Source organism: Lampetra planeri, chromosome 3, assembly GCF_965212315.1.
Source record: "Lampetra planeri chromosome 3, kcLamPlan1.2.h2, whole genome shotgun sequence".
Lineage (NCBI taxonomy): Eukaryota > Metazoa > Chordata > Hyperoartia > Petromyzontiformes > Petromyzontidae > Lampetra > Lampetra planeri.
The window spans coordinates 29,622,555-29,639,525 of NC_136109.1; the positions used below are offsets into that span (position 1 = coordinate 29,622,555).

At 58.6% G+C, this 16,971-nt stretch overlaps 1 protein-coding gene across 1 annotated transcript; it reads right to left on the reverse strand.

The window, feature by feature from the left end:
- Positions 1–790: 790 nt before the first annotated feature.
- On the reverse strand, positions 791–11,540 carry LOC144717246 (repulsive guidance molecule A-like). The gene is made up of 3 exons (XM_078592653.1): positions 11,203–11,540; positions 8,650–9,305; positions 791–2,133 (listed from the first exon to the last, which is right to left on the reverse strand). The coding sequence occupies exons 1-3, from the start codon at positions 11,276–11,278 to the stop codon at positions 1,357–1,359; spliced, it is 1,509 nt and encodes a 502-aa protein (XP_078448779.1). The 5' UTR covers positions 11,279–11,540; the 3' UTR covers positions 791–1,356.
- Between the last annotated feature and the right edge of the window lie 5,431 nt (positions 11,541–16,971).

Sequence of the window (16,971 nt, forward strand, 5' to 3'; positions counted from 1 at the left end):
TGTGAAAGAAGTACATTTGCATGAAAGACGCCACCATCGATAAAACTAGTCTCATTGTTTAATCTAATCTCAGTTGTAACGCCACGTGCACGACGACCGCAGCGGCCACAAGAGTCGATGTTGGGTTTGGAGTGGAAAGTTACTCAACTTACTTGGATAAATGTCGACTCGAATAAACCGAGATATCTCCTACTTCTTAATAACACCCCCGTGTGCGATAGGAGACGCACATATACACACACGTGTACACAATAGCCGCCATTCGCCACGAAGTAGCAGTGATATCACCACAGCGCCTGTGCCAGGCCAGGTGCACCGAGGTCACGTGAAGTATCAAAAGCTCGCCGACAGGTCATGGAACAGACCTACGTGCTAATTTTTTGTCGGAGTGATGGTAAGGCTCCATCTCTTAGGGCAGACTCCAGGTTCAGCAGTCCCATCTCCAACTCTAATAGTGAGCAACAATTACCAGCTCATCGACATACGTAACATTATTGACCAATAGGCAGCCATTCCCTGACCACATCATTCAACCTTCCACTGTATATGTACCAAATTGAAATTCCTTTGGTATAGCCATGGAAATCTTCTAGAACTGCGTGGTAGATGTTAAATATTGTAGGGGCCAGAGGACATACATGTCACACCACAAGGTGAACAGAAAATTCCTGCGACTTCCAGCCGTATACACACACACACCCACGTGCTCACACACACGTGCTCACACCCAAAAGTAGCACACGTCACTGGGAAGTGTACACCGCGACAAGAGACCACACGAATTCAGGGCCAGACCGCAGCTCGCTTTAATTTAAACGTGTTAAAATTCAGTTTATAAATTATATGTACACGTTTGTTTTGCTTTATACATCCACTGCCTGTACAATTAAACTCTACATGCCATACACACCACACTTTGCTTTTAGACCTTTGTAAATATAGAGAATCTCTCGACAAATCTTGCATGTTCATCTCGTTACGGCTCATGCCACATTCAGAGCGTTTTGTCACACGGAGCTAAAGTGCGAGTGGGGGGGGCGGCAGTCCTGGCCGCCCAACATGGCCCGTGGCCCCGGGGGCTCGCCGTCCTTGGGCTGTGGCCGGAGCCACAGCCCCGGGGTCTGTTCGGGATGGCGCCACGGATCCTGGCGACGGCCCCCTGTGGCTGCTCTGGGCCGGCTACACGAGGGCCTGGAACCGCAGCCGTGCTCGGCCGCTCGGGGGGACGGTGCGCAGCAGGTGCGGGGCGGAGCAGGCCGGGTTGGCCACCGCAGGGGGTCTGCGGCAGAGCTCGACGATTCCTGCGGCGGCCTAGAAGGCCCCGAAAACTCCCGCTTCTCCAACTGTCCCCATCGTTCACACCACGAGACACAGCAGCAACAGCAGCAGTGCGGCAAGCGGCCTTCTCCCCACGTGTACCCCGGGACCTGCCCCGTTACCGGGCGAAGGCCCCAAACCCTCCGACTCCGCACTCCTGCGCTCGCTATTCCTGCGCAGCACGTGGGCCCTCTCGGAGGCCTGCAGCATGGCCTGCGCGTCCTCCAGGGCCCCCGCGGCGGCGCGCGTGAAGTTGACGTCACCCGTGCTCACGAGGTCGAAGACGCAGGCGTGGAAGTAGAAGTCCCGCACGGGCAGCACGCGCTCGCACTCCGCCTCGGCCTCCGCGCGGCCCAGGGAGGAGGGGAGGGCAGCCACGGGCCCCTCCGCCGAGGGCCCCGGCGGGGAAGCCCCCTCGTCCACGTCGGCCACGATGCGCTCGGCGCGGGGGCAGCCGTCCTGGCAGAGCTGCAGGCCGGGGCCGTCGTCGGCCCCCGCGGCGGCCGCCCCCCCGCGACCGCCGGCGCCCCCTGCTCCGTGCGGTTGCAGCAGCAGCGCCTCGGGCATGCGGATGGCGAAGCCGAGGGCGCGGCCCACGCGGCGGATCACCACGGTGGTGGCCAGGTAGCGCGCCTGGATCTCCACGTGCGCGCCCGCCTCCCGCTCCACCACGCGCAGGCTCTCTCCTCCGCCCCCGCGCTCGCGGCCGGGCACCGAACGCGAGCCGTCCACGAAGGCCGCGGGCAGCGAGCCCGCCTCGGCCTGGTACTCCTTCTGCTCGGCGCAGTCCTTGAGGCTGCGGAAGATCACGGTGATCTGCGGAGAGAGGAGATCGGGAAGCATGAGCCATTGTTGTGCAACCAGGCCCCGCGTGAAGCAGAGGGCCTTCTCCTCTGGCGATTCTCTAACGCACGGCCGCCTGGGTTCAGGTTGGGATTGGAGTCAGGGGGCAAACTCTGCCTCTTTTATAGGCAAGGAGATGCAACCAAGTCAAGAGCTCCCTTCGGACCTCACCAACATGGCCAGGGGTCACTGCTCCCCCACCATCTCCACCCTCCCCCTCCCTCCCACATGTTGGGAAAGCGCCAAAGCGAGGAGGTGGGAGGGGAGAGCTGGGGGATTGAGGATGGCGCCCGACTGCTTATCACGCTGTGTGCACGTGCCGGCTCCTTGTCCCTGGCTCGGCCACCGCAGACCCAAAGCCCCCTGGCGTGTGCATTCGTGGCTGTGTGCGTGCGTGGCTGTGTGCGTGCGTGGCTGTGTGCGTGCGTGGCTGTGTGCGTGCGTGGCTGTTTGCGTGCGTGGCTGTGTGCGTGCGTGGCTGTGTGCCGTGCGTGGCTGTGTGCGTGCGTGGCTGTGGGATGGCCTTGTGAAGTGCCAAGTCGCGTGCAATCACAGCTGATTGCACGCGCCGGCCCGGCCCAATCAAATCTCACACGCGACCTTTGGAAGGACTCGGGCGCGGGTTAATTGGCTCTTGTCACCCACGCGCGTGACTCGGGCTGTATAATTATAGAGATAGAGTGCGCGTGTGTATATGTGTGTGTATGTGTGCGTGTGCACATACTGATGTGTGTACGTGTGCGCGCACGTACGCGGAACGCGCGTGGACCCACCACCTCGCTGGGCACAGGCAGCAGAAATGTCTGACATTACCCAGCGACACCAGACACTGTTTACGAGAGGCCCTTTTTAAAAAATGTAAAAATAACACCTGAGCCATTCCGCTCGCTAAACAGCCGCGGGTGAGGGGTGGCCTGGGGGTCAGGGGTCCCAGTGCCCCCCCCCCCCTCCATGAGCAAGGGACATTTTGAGCAGTGGGAGTGGCGAATGAACAAGCGCACTTCGTGAATCAGCTCCAGCACCGCTGTAGTCTTGACACAAACCCAACAACACACTCACACACAGACCCGTAGTCTCAACCCCGTAGGAATCACACAGACCCGTAGTCTCAACCCCGTAGGAATCACACAGACCCGTAGTCTCAACCCCGTAGGAATCACACAGACCCGTAGTCTCAACCCCGTAGGAATCACACAGACCCACAGACTCAAACCCGTAGGAATCACACAGACCCACAGACTCAAACCCGTAGGAATCACACAGACCCATAGACTCAAACCCGTAGGAATCACACAGACCCACAGACTCAAACCTGTATGAATCACACAGACCCACAGACTCAAACCTGTATGAATCACACAGACCCACTCACACACAGACCCGTCGTCTCAACCCCGTAGGAATCACACAGACCCACAGACCCACACTCACACCCGTAGTCTCAACCCAGTAGGAATCACACAGACCCATAGACTCACACTCACACACAGACCCGTCGTGTCAACCCTGTAGGAATCACACAGACCCACAGACTCACACTCACACAGACCCGTAGTCTCAACCCCGTAGGAATCACACAGACCCACTCACACACAGACCCGTAGTCTCAAACTCGTAGGAATCACACAGACCCACAGACTCACACTCACACAGACCCGTCGTATCAACCCCGTAGGAATCACACAGACCCACTCACACACAGACCCGTAGTCTCAAACTCGTAGGAATCACACAGACCCACTCAAACACAGACCCGTGGAATCACACAGACCCACTCAAACACAGACCCGTAGTCTCAAACTCGTAGGAATCACACAGACCCACAGACTCACACTCACACCCGTAGTCTCAACCCAGTAGGAATCACACAGACCCACTCACACACAGACCCGTAGTCTCAAACTCGTAGGAATCACACAGACCCACTCACACACAGACCCGACGTCTCAACCCCGTAGGAATCACATAGACCCACACTCACACCCGTAGTCTCAACCCAGTAGGAATCACACAGACCCACAGACTCACACTCACACAGACCCGTAGTCTCAACCCCGTGGGAATCACACAGACCCACAGACTCACTCACACACAGACCCGTAGTCTCAACCCCGTAGGAATCACACAGACCCACAGACTCACACTCACACACAGACCCGTCGTCTCAAACTCGTAGGAATTGCAGACCCAGACTAAAAAGCACCGAAAACACCGTCATGTGAAAAGCCAACGTTCCGAGCAGCGGCCATCTCCTCGTCAAAATAACGAAGGCAGTGGAATCCCTCCAGCCAGCAGGGGGGGTAGGGGGTGACCGACGTCAGGGCGGTGTTGACATCTTGGCGGCACGTTCGTTTATTCCGCTCGATTTATCTTTGGTTATTCTTTACACCGTTCCGTAAAGAGTTTCACAGTCACCACCACCATTATTATTTTCATCGTCCCCTCCGTCTGTTCCATTACCCATCTCGGTTCATTAGCGCCATCCCTACCGAGCAAAACCAATTGGCACCACCACCACGCCGGCTCCCGTAAACCCTCGTCCACGAGAACAGCGAGTGGATGACACCGGTTACGGACGCGATGATGATGGTGGCGGTGATTGTGTGACGGCTGCAATGCAGACGATGGTGGTGGTAAATAAAGAGCAGTCCGTCAAGGGACTCGTTCTGTTTCATCTTGGACTTTTGGCCAAACATCCCAAGCAGAACCCTAATCCTCAAGGGCACATTACACGTTAAAGACATCAAATCATTACAATGGTTAATGCTTAACCCTAACAACTGGCACTACACGCAAATGTACACAAACACGAGATTCGCAGACAGTATCTCTCGGATCCAGTCCAGAAACACACCACGGGGTTCACACCTTGAGATTCCTGCTCGAACAAGTAATAGGACCACGCACAACGACAAGGGTGCCCCCCTCCCCCCCCGCAAGCCAGTGATGAAAATTCGACATTCTCATGGTGGGGGTCAGGCTATCCATGGGACACTTGTTGATGAATACAAATTATTTTCTTCAAATGGAGGGTGGCCGTCTGAAACTTCGGAACTCCCTACCCCCTTCTTTAAGGCACGGCTGTAATGATTCACCCGTGCAATGGCTGTGGAAGGGGGGGCCGCCGGCGCGATTTAAAGTGCTGCGCGTAGCGAGGAGGAGCATGCCGACAGCTGGTGGGCCGCGCGCCCGTGCTGAGCGGGGTTGGAGCCCCGGCGGGCGCCCCAGGGCCAAACGCCGCAACTTGAGAGACTACGGGGGGGGGGGGTACCGGGGACCGTCGGCATTTCACGAGAGGTCACGGAGTGACGCAGGAGGGGGGCCGCGGCGAGGCCTCGACCCCAGTCTCCCACATCCTCGGATTCTAGCAGACCCTGACCTTCAGGGACCAATGGCCTTCAAAAGAGTGTCCACCGAGTAACACGGGCCCCAGTTCTCTCGGGACCCCAGCTTCTGGGATGATCTGCCTGGCCAGGTCTGCGAGGTGCCGGCCATCAGGGACCCGTCACCGAGTGGTCCCTGGCCCCTGTGGGCTTCTGGATTCCGAGGACTACGGTGACCAGTTGCTCAAAGCACTTGCAGTGAAACTAGAGATGGATATTGTCGAGTTCTGCGTCTTTCCTTTGGCCGTTTGACGTTTTGGAGCCTTGGGCCCTGTGTTCAGCAACGGTGCCAAAACATTTTTGCAAATTTAGGTTAGTAGGAATCACCACTCCACATGTGCTATGGATCCTGGCAAGGTGGTTTCCCATCACTCATCTCCCATGCTGGAAGCTCCACATTCCTCTGGCAGGGGTCAGTCTCTCTAAAGAAGCACGACTGTTTATTTGTCCACTAAGTGGTAGTAATTTTATTGACCCCCGAGGGATGATGGGCTGCGTCAACTACCCAACGGGATGCGAACTCGCAGGCTTCAGATTAGACACACGCGCACAGCTGCTTATGCATCCTGTACTATATATAACAAAAACAAAGATCCCCGTATATCATTACCAGACTGTTGGGGCAAATGCTTTGCATTTTATACACCCTATATATACTGTATACCATGTACAGAACAAAGACAAAGATCCCCCGTATAGCCATAACACTGTTGGGGCAAGTGCTATTCGCGAGCACCTATGAAGGCCGGCACGGCACACGAGGGGGTGGGGGCCAATACCACGCCCGGCCGCCTTTGTCTCCCCAATGCTGATATTTTCACACCGCACCAAACATTATTTTTAAGGCCGAGTTGACCTAGAAGACGCCCCAGGACTCGTTCAGATATAAGTCACCGAGTGACCGCACCATCACCACCATCAGAGCCACCCTGATGGAGGATTACACACGCGCACTGTATTTGCACGTGTGCTTGTACAGTATCTAGTGCACGTTTGCAGTGTATTTCAGTACCGTACATAATTAAGTTGTGCAATTCATGCGCGTGTACGTGTACTGCATTATGTAGACGCCACCGCGCCGTGTACACGCATGTAAACCCCGATCGTACACAACACGTACACAGTTTACGTGCGACACATCCAGTAGCTTTGCGCAAAAACAATGCAACTGCTACAATGTACACTCTGCACACCCCAGGGCGAGTGACTTGCTGCAACACTGCCGTGTACACACACACGTGCGTGTGTGTGTGTGTACACGTGTGTGTGTGTGTGTACACGTGTGTGTGTGTGTACACGTGTGTGTGTGTGTACACGTGTGTGTGTGTACACGTGTGTGTGTGCAGTGAAATCAACTCGGTTCTTCACGCAACTTGGGTTGCTACGCCACCGAATCGTTTACACGCGGACGTCTGTGCAACCGGTTGCTCCAAACGGGGCACGGAGTTTGCTTTAACCAAATCCAACGATTCCGACATCACACACAGAGCAGCCTTGCCGGCGTCTGTCTGCCGTGGCTCGGGTTTCACACTTCCCGGTGCTCATCAGCGAGACGCAGCGCGTTGCCGCCTGCACACCGTCACCCCCCCAGTCAACACAGCATGCCCAGGTGTTGTTGGCCTTTACACAAGTACTGCTTCTCACAACACAACGGGCTACACACACGCGGGGCCCAGCATGGAGCGCACCACTGTCAACGCAGTGCAAGTGCGGCCAACACAGCCGTGGTGTGTGTAGAGCGGCGTGCACACTGTTGTACACACGCGGGGCCATGTGCATGACACGCGCGTGGCGGCGTCGTGCACAGCGTGTACAGATACCCCCCGTGCAGCCTTGGGGCAGGCTGCTGTGAGTCCAAGTGGAGTCGACTGGTGCAGTGAGTGCTCGGTTCAGATCATCGTCCTCGCCGCGTTGTTTGGGGCGACACCAGGGGGCGAGGTTCGTGCGAGGTGCTCACGACGACACTCGACTCATGGTTCACAGACTCCTTCATCATCACGGGCGCAGTCACTGGGCACAGCGCAGGGAATGTGGCCACCACTCTGGGTTTGGTGCAGGCACTCGCACACACACTTGCACAACCCCCCTACAGCTGAACCTACCACCAACCCGCTAACCCTCACCTCAACCCGGCTCTCCATTCCTTGCTAGAACATCGACTCACCTCTAGCTAACACCAACCGCAGCGCAATGTCAACTTGACCCAAGTTATGAGCGTGCAGCGAGTACCCCCCCCCCCCCCCCAGACTCGACATTGAATCCGAACCACTTCGCCCACATCCAGTGACACACTGAACACCACTCTCGAATCTTATCGCTACGACCAAGAGCTCAACAACGTCGCCTCGTCACCGCCGGCTCAAGTCCCGACCCCATCCCTTGTGGGATCGCGCTGCTGCTGCCGCCGCTGTCACCATCCCAGAATCCCTCCCAGATCCGCAAGGACGCCGCTGGCGAGCAGAGTGGAGAACAACGCGGCCGTCCAGAGTGAACCCCTCGTCTGAGACCCAAACATCACCGCACCACCTCCTGGCTTTGACATTCCTGCTCGTCTAAGACACCCGTGGAACCTTCAACCGCATGCGAACACCAACAGGCCGATGTGCACATCGTCATGAATGTGACATTGAAGACATGGCCACAGTCGGGCGAGTGTGTCCATGCCACCAACACGATCCACAGCACTGTACACCACTGTAGCCTGCGCCCCTGCTATGAAGGGGGAACAGCAGCAGATCGACACCAACTCTCTCTCTCTGCTGACGCGCTCCCTGACCCGGACTGCCACACACGCAGAGATGTTACTCTCCACGATAGCGGACCGTGACCTCGACTCGAGATCTACCCCCAACTCTTCTCCTACCCCCCCCCAATCACAGCGCGTCGCTGCTGCTACATCCACGACTGCTCGTTGCGCGGTGCCAGCGTGGGACTGGGTCACAGGACAACGGAGCCGAGGCCTGGAGGACAACTTCTGCAGGGCAGGGCCACCTCCTCCCGCTCGGGCCGCGTGTGGTGGTGGTGGTGGTAGTGGTGGTAGTGGTGGTGGTAGTGGTGGTGGTAGTGGTGGTGGTGGTGCCACGTGGGTCCAGCACAAGCGGCTCACCTTGCTGAGGACTGTGGCGCTGGAGCCGGGCCCCGCGGGAGCGTGCGTGGCCTGCACCACCAGGGCCCTGGTGTCCACCAGGGGCCAGGCCCCCCGGGCGCGGCACGTGTGCGTCTCGTCCCTGAAGGTGCGCACGTGGGGGTCGCCGAACACGGCGCAGTGCACGGCCCCTCGGGCCCCGGTCACATCCTCGCGGGGACCCGACGACGACCCTCCTCCCCCCCCTCCTCGCCTGCCGCCCGTCGAAGCCACCGGTCCTTGTTGCCCTTCCTGCTGCTGCTGCTGATGTTGATATTGATGCTGCTGCTGCTGCTGGTGGTGGTGCTGGGAGAGGCCGCAGGGCGCCGGGACCCGCTGCTCGACTCCGTGCTCCGGCCGCTGGCCCTGGGGGCCCCTGACGCGGCTGCCGGGCGTCGGCCCGTCCCTGGCGCAGCCGTGCTGGGCCATGAGGTCGGAGATGCCGTGGACGGCCGAGTGGAAGGCCAGGTCCCCCCTGCAGGCCGCGGCCGTCTGCCGCGTGCACTGCGCGTAGGCCCGCAGCGCGGCGCACAGCCGGGCCCGCTCCGCCGGGACCCCGGGGCCCGCGGGGCCCGCGGGGCCGGATGAGGCGGACACGAACTCGGAGTTACACTTGAGGATGCGGCACTGCGACGAGACTGAGGGAGGGGGGCGAGGGGGTGAGACAGGAGCGAGGGGGTGAGAGGGATCCAGCGGTCACAGTTCCACGGGGGGGTTCGGACCGGGGGATTGGGAGGGAGCCGAGCGGGGCCCATTGGGGGAGTCGACACGAGGAGAGAGATGGTTCGGGTGTCATGGAGGGAGTCTGTGGCCGAGTCTGTGTGAGAGTGCAGTGGAGTGATGGAGAGCGCAGGGAGAGTCGGGCAGAGCGGCTGTGCTTGTGAGAACGCGAGGGGAGAGTAGGAAGGGAGAGTCGTGACCAGGGGAGTGTTGGAGAGTCGTCGACAATGTTCAAGTGTAGGAAGGGGTGGTGTGGAGAGTATTCAGTGAAGGCAGCCAGCCAGAGAGAGAAGTGCAACACGCGGGGAGAGGGGGCAGTGGACAAAGGGGAGTGTGTGGGGAGTGTGGAGAGAGTGTGTGGGGAGCGCAGTGAAGAGAGGGGAGAGTGGGGGGAGTGTGGGGGAAGTGTGTGTGGGGTGTGTGTGGAGTGTGTGGAGTGTGGGGGGAGTGTGTGTGGAGTGTGTGTGGAGTGTGTGTGGGGAGTGTGGGGAGTGTGGGTAGAGAGTGTGGGGAGAGTGTGTGTGGAGTGTGTGTGGAGTGTGTGGAAAGTGTGTGGGGAGTGTGTGTGGGGAGTGTGTGTGGGGAGTGTGTGTGGGGAGTGTGGGGAGTGTGTGTGGGGAGTGTGTGGGGAGTGTGTGGGGAGTGTGTGTGGGGAGTGTGTGTGGAGTGTGTGTGCGGAGTGTGGGGAGTGTGGGTAGAGAATGTGGGGAGAGTGTGTGGGGAGTGTGTGTGGAGTGTGTGTGGAGTGTGTGGGGAGTGTGGGGAGTGTGTGTGGGGAGTGTGGGGGGAGTGTGTGGGGAGTGTGTGGAGTGTGTGTGGAGGGAGTGTGGGGAGTGTGTGGGGAGTGTGTGTGGGGAGTGTGTGTGGGGAGTGTGTGTGGGGAGTGTGTGTGGGGAGTGTGTGTGGGGAGTGTGTGTGGGGAGTGTGTGTGGGGAGTGTGGGGAGTGTGTGTGGAGTGTGTGGGGAGTGTGTGTGGCGTGTGTGTGGAGTGTGTGGGGAGTGTGTGGGGAGTGTGTGGGGAGTGTGTGTGGAGTGTTTGGGGAGTGTGGGGAGTGTGGGTGGGGAGTGTGGGTGGGGAGTGTGGGTGGAGTGTGTGGAGTGTGTGTGGGGAGTGTGTGTGGGGAGTGTGTGGAGTGTGTGTGGGGAGTGTATGGAGTGTGTGGAGTGTGTGTGGGGAGTGTGGGGAGTGTGTGGAGTGTGTGTGGGGAGTGTGGGTAGAGAGTGTGGGTAGAGAGTGTGGGGAAAGTGTGTGGGGAGTGTGTGTGGAGTGTGTGTGGAGTGTGTGGAGTGTGTGTGGGGAGTGTGTGGGGAGTGAGTGGGGAGTGTGTGGGGAGTGTGTGGGGAGTGTGTGGGGAGTGAGTGGGGAGTGTAGGGGGAGTGTGTGGGGAGTGTGTGGGGAGTGTGTGGAGAGTGTGTGGGGAGTCTGGGGGGGAGTGTGGGGGGAGTGTGTGTGGAGTGTGTGGGGAGTGTGTGGGGAGTGTGGAGAGTGTGTGGGGAGTGTGTGGGGAGTGTGTGGGGAGTGAGTGGGGAGTGTGGGGGGAGTGTGTGGGGAGTGTGTGGGGAGTGTGTGGAGAGTGTGTGGGGAGTGTGGGGGGGAGTGTGGGGGGAGTGTGTGTGGAGTGTGTGGAGAGTGTGTGGGGAGTGTGGGGAGTGTGTGGGGAGTGGGGGGGGGAGTGTGTGTGGAGTGTGGGGAGAGTGTGTGGAGTGTGGGGGGAGTGTGTGGAGTGTGGGGGGAGTGTGTGGAGTGTGGGGGGAGTGTGGGGAGAGTGTGTGTGGAGTGTTTGGAGTGTGTGGGGAGTGTGGGTCGAGTCGTACCTGGGCGCGAGAGCGCGGCGACGAGGCACAGGATGAGGATGGGGGGTGCGAGGCGCGGGCAGGCGCGGATCCCCATGCCCGTCCATGCAGCCCGGCCCGGGGGGGCCGCGGGCACGCCTCGGGACCAGCGGGGAGCCCGCGGGGGAGACAGCGGGGACAGCGGGGAGACAGCGGAGACAGCGGGGAGAGACGGCGTTGGGGAGAGATGGTGGCTGGGGGAGAGATGGCGTTGGGGAGAGATGGTGGCTGGGGGAGCGAGCGAGCGAGGAGAGCGAGGCACTCCGCTCGGCGTAGCTCCGTGGACTGAGGGCGGGACGGAGTCACAGAGAGAGGAGGAGCCCCCCCCTCCCTCTCTCTCTATAGCCTCTCTCCCTCTCCACTCCCCACTCTCCCTCCCTCTCCCCTCCCACTCTCCCTCGACCCCAGCACCCGTCTCTATCACCCCTCCCCCGCTCTCACACCGCTCCCCTCACTCACCCTTTGTCTCCCTCCTCCCCAGCTCCCAATTCTCACAACTCTCCCATTCCCCTCCTCGTCCCTCCCATCGCTCTCTCCCCCTTCTTCACTTCCCTCCGTCTGCGCTCTCCCAATCCCCCACCACCACTCGTCCATCTCAGCGCCGCGAACTCAAACAATCGTCCCTTCCCGGGTCGATACAATCAGCACCACCTTTCTGGGACGTTAGCACTGGTTGACGTGTGGACAGACTGGCTCCCGTCATGTGAATGTATAGGGAGCGTGTATCATGTGCACCGTCTGTGCATGTGTGTGGCGTGTGTGTGGAGTGTGTATGAGTGTGAAGTATGTGTGTGTTTGAGAGTGTGCATTTGGAGTGTTTGGAGTGGAGTGTGTGTGTTTGGAGTATGTATGAGTCTGTGTGTGTGGAGTGTTTATGAGTCTGTGTGTGTGTATGAGTCTGTGTGTATTTGTATGTATGAGTATGTGTGTGTATGAGTCTGTGTGTATGAGTCTGTGTGTATGAATCTGTGGGTGTGTATGAGTCTGTGTGTGTATGAGTTTGTGTGTATGAGTCTGTGTGTGTGTGTATGAGTCTGTGTGTGTGTATGAGTTTGTGTGTGTGTATGTGTGTGTGTATGAGTCTGTGTGTGTGTATGAGTCTGTGTGTATGAGTCTGTGTGTATGAGTCTGTGTGTGTATGAGTCTGTGTGTGTATGAGTCTGTGTGTGTGTATGTGTGTGTGTGTATGAGTCTGTGTGTGTGTATGAGTCTGTGTGTATGAGTCTGTGTGTGTATGAGTCTGTGTGTATGAGTCTGTGTGTGTATGAGTCTGTGTGTATGTGTGTGAGTATGAGTCTGTGTGTGTGTAACTCCATCAAAAAAGTAACCTGCAGCGCCACACCTATTACCATCATTAGAGGAAAAAACGGTGATCCAATCTCCGACCCCCAGGAACAGGTTTGCAGATTTGCTGAGCATTTCTGTGAGGTCCTGGGGGAGGGAAAATCTCTCAGCCAGGAAAACATCATGGCACAAAGTGGGGATAACCCTGCTGAGGCTGCGGTGCCTCAAATATTGGAAGAGGTCACCCCCTGTGAGTGGCTGGCTGAGGTACCGGCTGTTGAGGAAGTACTGAGGGCGATCCGGAGTCTGAGACCAGGGAAGGCACCGGGCAGAGATGATCTCCCAGGCGAAATGCTGAGGGAGGGTGGCGTTTGTGCACAGACTGCCCTATATGACATCATAACAACAGTCTGGACCACTGGACGGGTTCCGCAGGACTGGAAGGATGCCCTGGTGGTCCCCCTCTTTAAGAAGGGGGACCGCACAGACTGTAACAACTACAGGGGCATCTCACTCCTCAGTGTGCCGGGTAAGGTCCTGGCAAGGATTATTCAACATCGCCTTGCTAGGCATGCTGAGGAGAGGCTTGCGGAGCCCCAATGTGGTTTCAGGAAAGGGCGGTCCTGCACAGATGCCATATTTTCTGTCCGTCTGCTACAGCAGAGGTGTAGGGAATTCCAAAAAGACCTACATCTCTGCTTTATTGACCTGGTCAAGGCCTATGATACCATCAGTAGGACTGGGCTCTGGGTTGTTCTTCGTGCTTTCGGAGTCCCTGACCCTCTGCTCACGATCATTAAGGACCTTCATGATGGTGAGCGGGCCCGGGTAAAACTACGTGGCCGGGAGTCGGAGCCTTTCCCTGTACACCTTGGGGTGCGACAGGGATGTCCTCTGGCTCCCACATTATTTAACATCTATTTCGACTGCGTAGTTCGTGAAGCCTTCAATAGCTGTACCGGGGGAATTACCATTTGGTACAGATATAATGGGAGGCTGATCGACGCCCGGGTGCGATCAAGGGATGGCTCCCTATTGGTCAACCACGTTATGTATGCCGATGATTTGGTAATAGCTGCTCATTCAGAAGAGGAGTTGGAGACGCTGCTGCTGAGGCTGGAGTGTGCCACTAAGAGGTGGGGCCTTACCATCAGCCCCACCAAAACTAAGCACCTGCCTGGGTATTTTGTACCATCGGGCACTCCGCCCCCACAACTCCCAATCGGTGATGGGGCAGTTGTGGAGAGAGTAGAGAGTTTCCCATACCTGGGCAGTGTGCTCATGACCAGCTCCAGTTTATCAGCAGAGGTCTCACTCCGAATCAGTCGAGCGGCAATATCTTTTCATCGGTTGCGTAACGCTGTGTGGAAGCTACCTGGTCTGTCGCTCCGCACGAAGCTTCAGGTCTTCTCGGCCACGGTCATTCCCTCCCTTCTCTACGCTTGCGAAACGTGGACCCCCCTAGTGGAGCATCTTCGCCGGTTGGAAACATTTAGGCTGGCCTGCCTACGATCCATCCTGGGTTTGACCAGGCTGGATTGTGTGAGGAGCTCACAAGTCCTTGAAAGATCTGGGCAAAGTCCCATCAAAGAGCTCCTCCTGCAGGCAAGGCTGCGTTGGCTGGGTCATGTAGCCCGCATGCCCAGCCACCGCATGCCTAAACAGCTTTTGTTCGGCCGGATCGAGGGGGCTAAACGGGCGCGGCACGGGCTAGAGAAGAGATGGAGTGATGTGGTACAGGAGGACGTGGAGCTGAGTGGACTTGCCGATGACTGGTACCAGCGGTGTCAAGATCGGCCTCAGTGGAGGAGGCTCGTGAAGGACGCTACTGGGCAGTTGGAGGCAGTCGCCCTCCAACAACAACGGAGGGCGGAGGAGCGACGCTCACAACAACGAGCGGAGCGCCGGGTGGCTAAAGCACAGCAAGTTGGCACAGTAGGGGGCACAGGTGGTGCATCAGCCAGTCATCTCGGTCATCTCGGTCAGTCGACCCGTGGCACCTGGGTCTGCCCCGTGACCTCCTGCCAGCGGGCGTTCGACACTTCACGTGGCCTCAAGGTGCACATGGCCTGGCACAAGCGTCGTGGTGACGTCACCGCCACTTAGTGGCGAATGGCGGTTGTTGTTGTTGTTGTGTGTGTGTATGTGTGTGTGTGAGTATGAGCGGCTGTCACAAGCAGTGGGGGGATTGAGCGCGGGGGCCGTGCCCCCCCTCCCCCCCCGGAGTGTGCGAGTGACGCGGCATCACGTGTGAGCGTGACCCCCACGCAGGGAGGGAGGGTGGTGGAGGAGGAGGAGGAGTTGGTGTGTGTGTGGATGTGTGATGGATACAGAGAGTGTGCGATGGTGAGTTGGGGGCTATGTGATGGGGGGAGGGGTGTGTGATGGTGGGATGTATGATGGTGTGGGGGGGGGTATGTGATGTATGCACGATGGTGTGTGGTGGTGGTGGTGGGGAGGGTTCACGGTTTCCCAAACCCGCCATTGAGTCTCACTCCACAGGAGCCCCCGGCGATCAGAGCGAGCCGACCCCCAATCAGCTGCTCGCTCGCTCATCAGCATCCAACATTTAGCTTCATTGGCAAAGCAGATGCCTCCCCCGCGAGGCGGCAGACCCCCCGTGCGGCACCAACCACCCGCCACCCACGTGACCCACCACAGGACAGGTGTCTGCATCAGCTGTCGGTGCCACCCCTTGACTGTGCACCAATTAGCGCGCTCACTCTGTACCCTCGCTGCCAGCCGCCGCCCTCCCAGGGAATCGCGGGGGGGGGGGGGGGTCGCGAGGATCAACGGGACGGTTCAATCCAGAGTTGTGCTTTTATCGAACCGATGAATGAATGTAATGACGTGTGGCTGATGGGATGAGTTAGACAACTACTTGTGTGTTTGTATATGTGGAGGGACAGGTGTGCTCGTTTTGTTCCGAAGCTTCTCCGTCCAGGCTGCCGCTGTGCCACTCCCGCCCGCAGCGATCCACTCTGGACCCCGACATCTGCACTCGGTCCATCCTGACTCTAGCAGCCCCTTGCCTGGGGCAAGTCCAGGGAAGCGTCGTCACTCGTCGCCTCCCCCCCCCAGCTCCCCGCACCTCTCCCTGCACGACACGGCGTGTCACAGGCTTGCTTGAGTTCCCTCTGCATCCCGGTTATGTGGATATACATTCACCCTGCTACATACAAACAGGCAGGTACTCGCTCGATATGCACACAGCTGATGGCTCTAGCACAGCCCATGGTACACCTCCACCATGGATCACGATCACCACCACCACCCCCCACGTGATCAGCACCACCACCACCCACGTGATCAGCACCACTACCACCCACGTGATTAGCACCACCACCAGCACCCACGTGATCAGCACCACCACCACCCACGTGATTAGCACCACCACCAGCACCCACGTGATCAGCACCACCACCACCCACGTGATTAGCACCACCACCAGCACCCACGTGATCAGCACCACCACCACCACCACCCACGTGATCAGCACCACCACCACCCACGTGATTAGCACCACCACCAGCACCCACGTGATCAGCACCACCCCCCACGTGATCAGCACCACCACCACCCCCCACGTGATCAGCAGCACCCCCACACGCCGTCGCTCCCCGCTGTGGCACCAGGAGGGGATCGTGGCTTTGTGTGCGAGTGATCTGCATGTGAAAGGTGTCGGAGCACAGCGCGCTAATCGCTACACTACCACTCCCCACCCTCACACAATCTCACACACACTCTCTCACACACACTCTCACACACACTCACACACACACACATACACCCACACACACTCTCACACACACTCTCTCACACACACATACCCACACACATACCCACAACAACCGCCATTCGCCACTAAGTGGCGGTGACGTCACCACGACGCTTGTGCCAGGCCATGTGCACCCTGAGGCCACGTGAAGTGTCGAACGCCCGCTGGCAGGAGGTCACGGGGCAGACCCAGGTGCCACGGGTCGACTGACCGAGATGACCGAGATGACTGGCTGATGCACCACCTGTGCCCCCTACTGTGCCAACTTGCTGTGCTTTAGCCACCCGGCGCTCCGCTCGTTGTTGTGAGCGTCGCTCCTCCGCCCTCCGTTGTTGTTGGAGGGCGACTGCCTCCAACTGCCCAGTAGCGTCCTTCACGAGCCTCCTCCACTGAGGCCGATCTTGACACCGCTGGTACCAGTCATCGGCAAGTCCACTCAGCTCCACGTCCTCCTGTACCACATCACTCCATCTCTTCTCTAGCCCGTGCCGCGCCCGTTTAGCCCCCTCGATCCGGCCGAACAAAAGCTGTTTAGGCATGCGGTGGCTGGGCATGCGGGCTACATGACCCAGCCAACGCAGCCTTGCCTGCCGGAGGAGCTCACTGATGGGACTTTGCCCAGATCTTTCAAGGACTTGTGAGCTCCTCACACAATCCAGCCTGGTTAAACCCAGGATGGATCGTAGGCA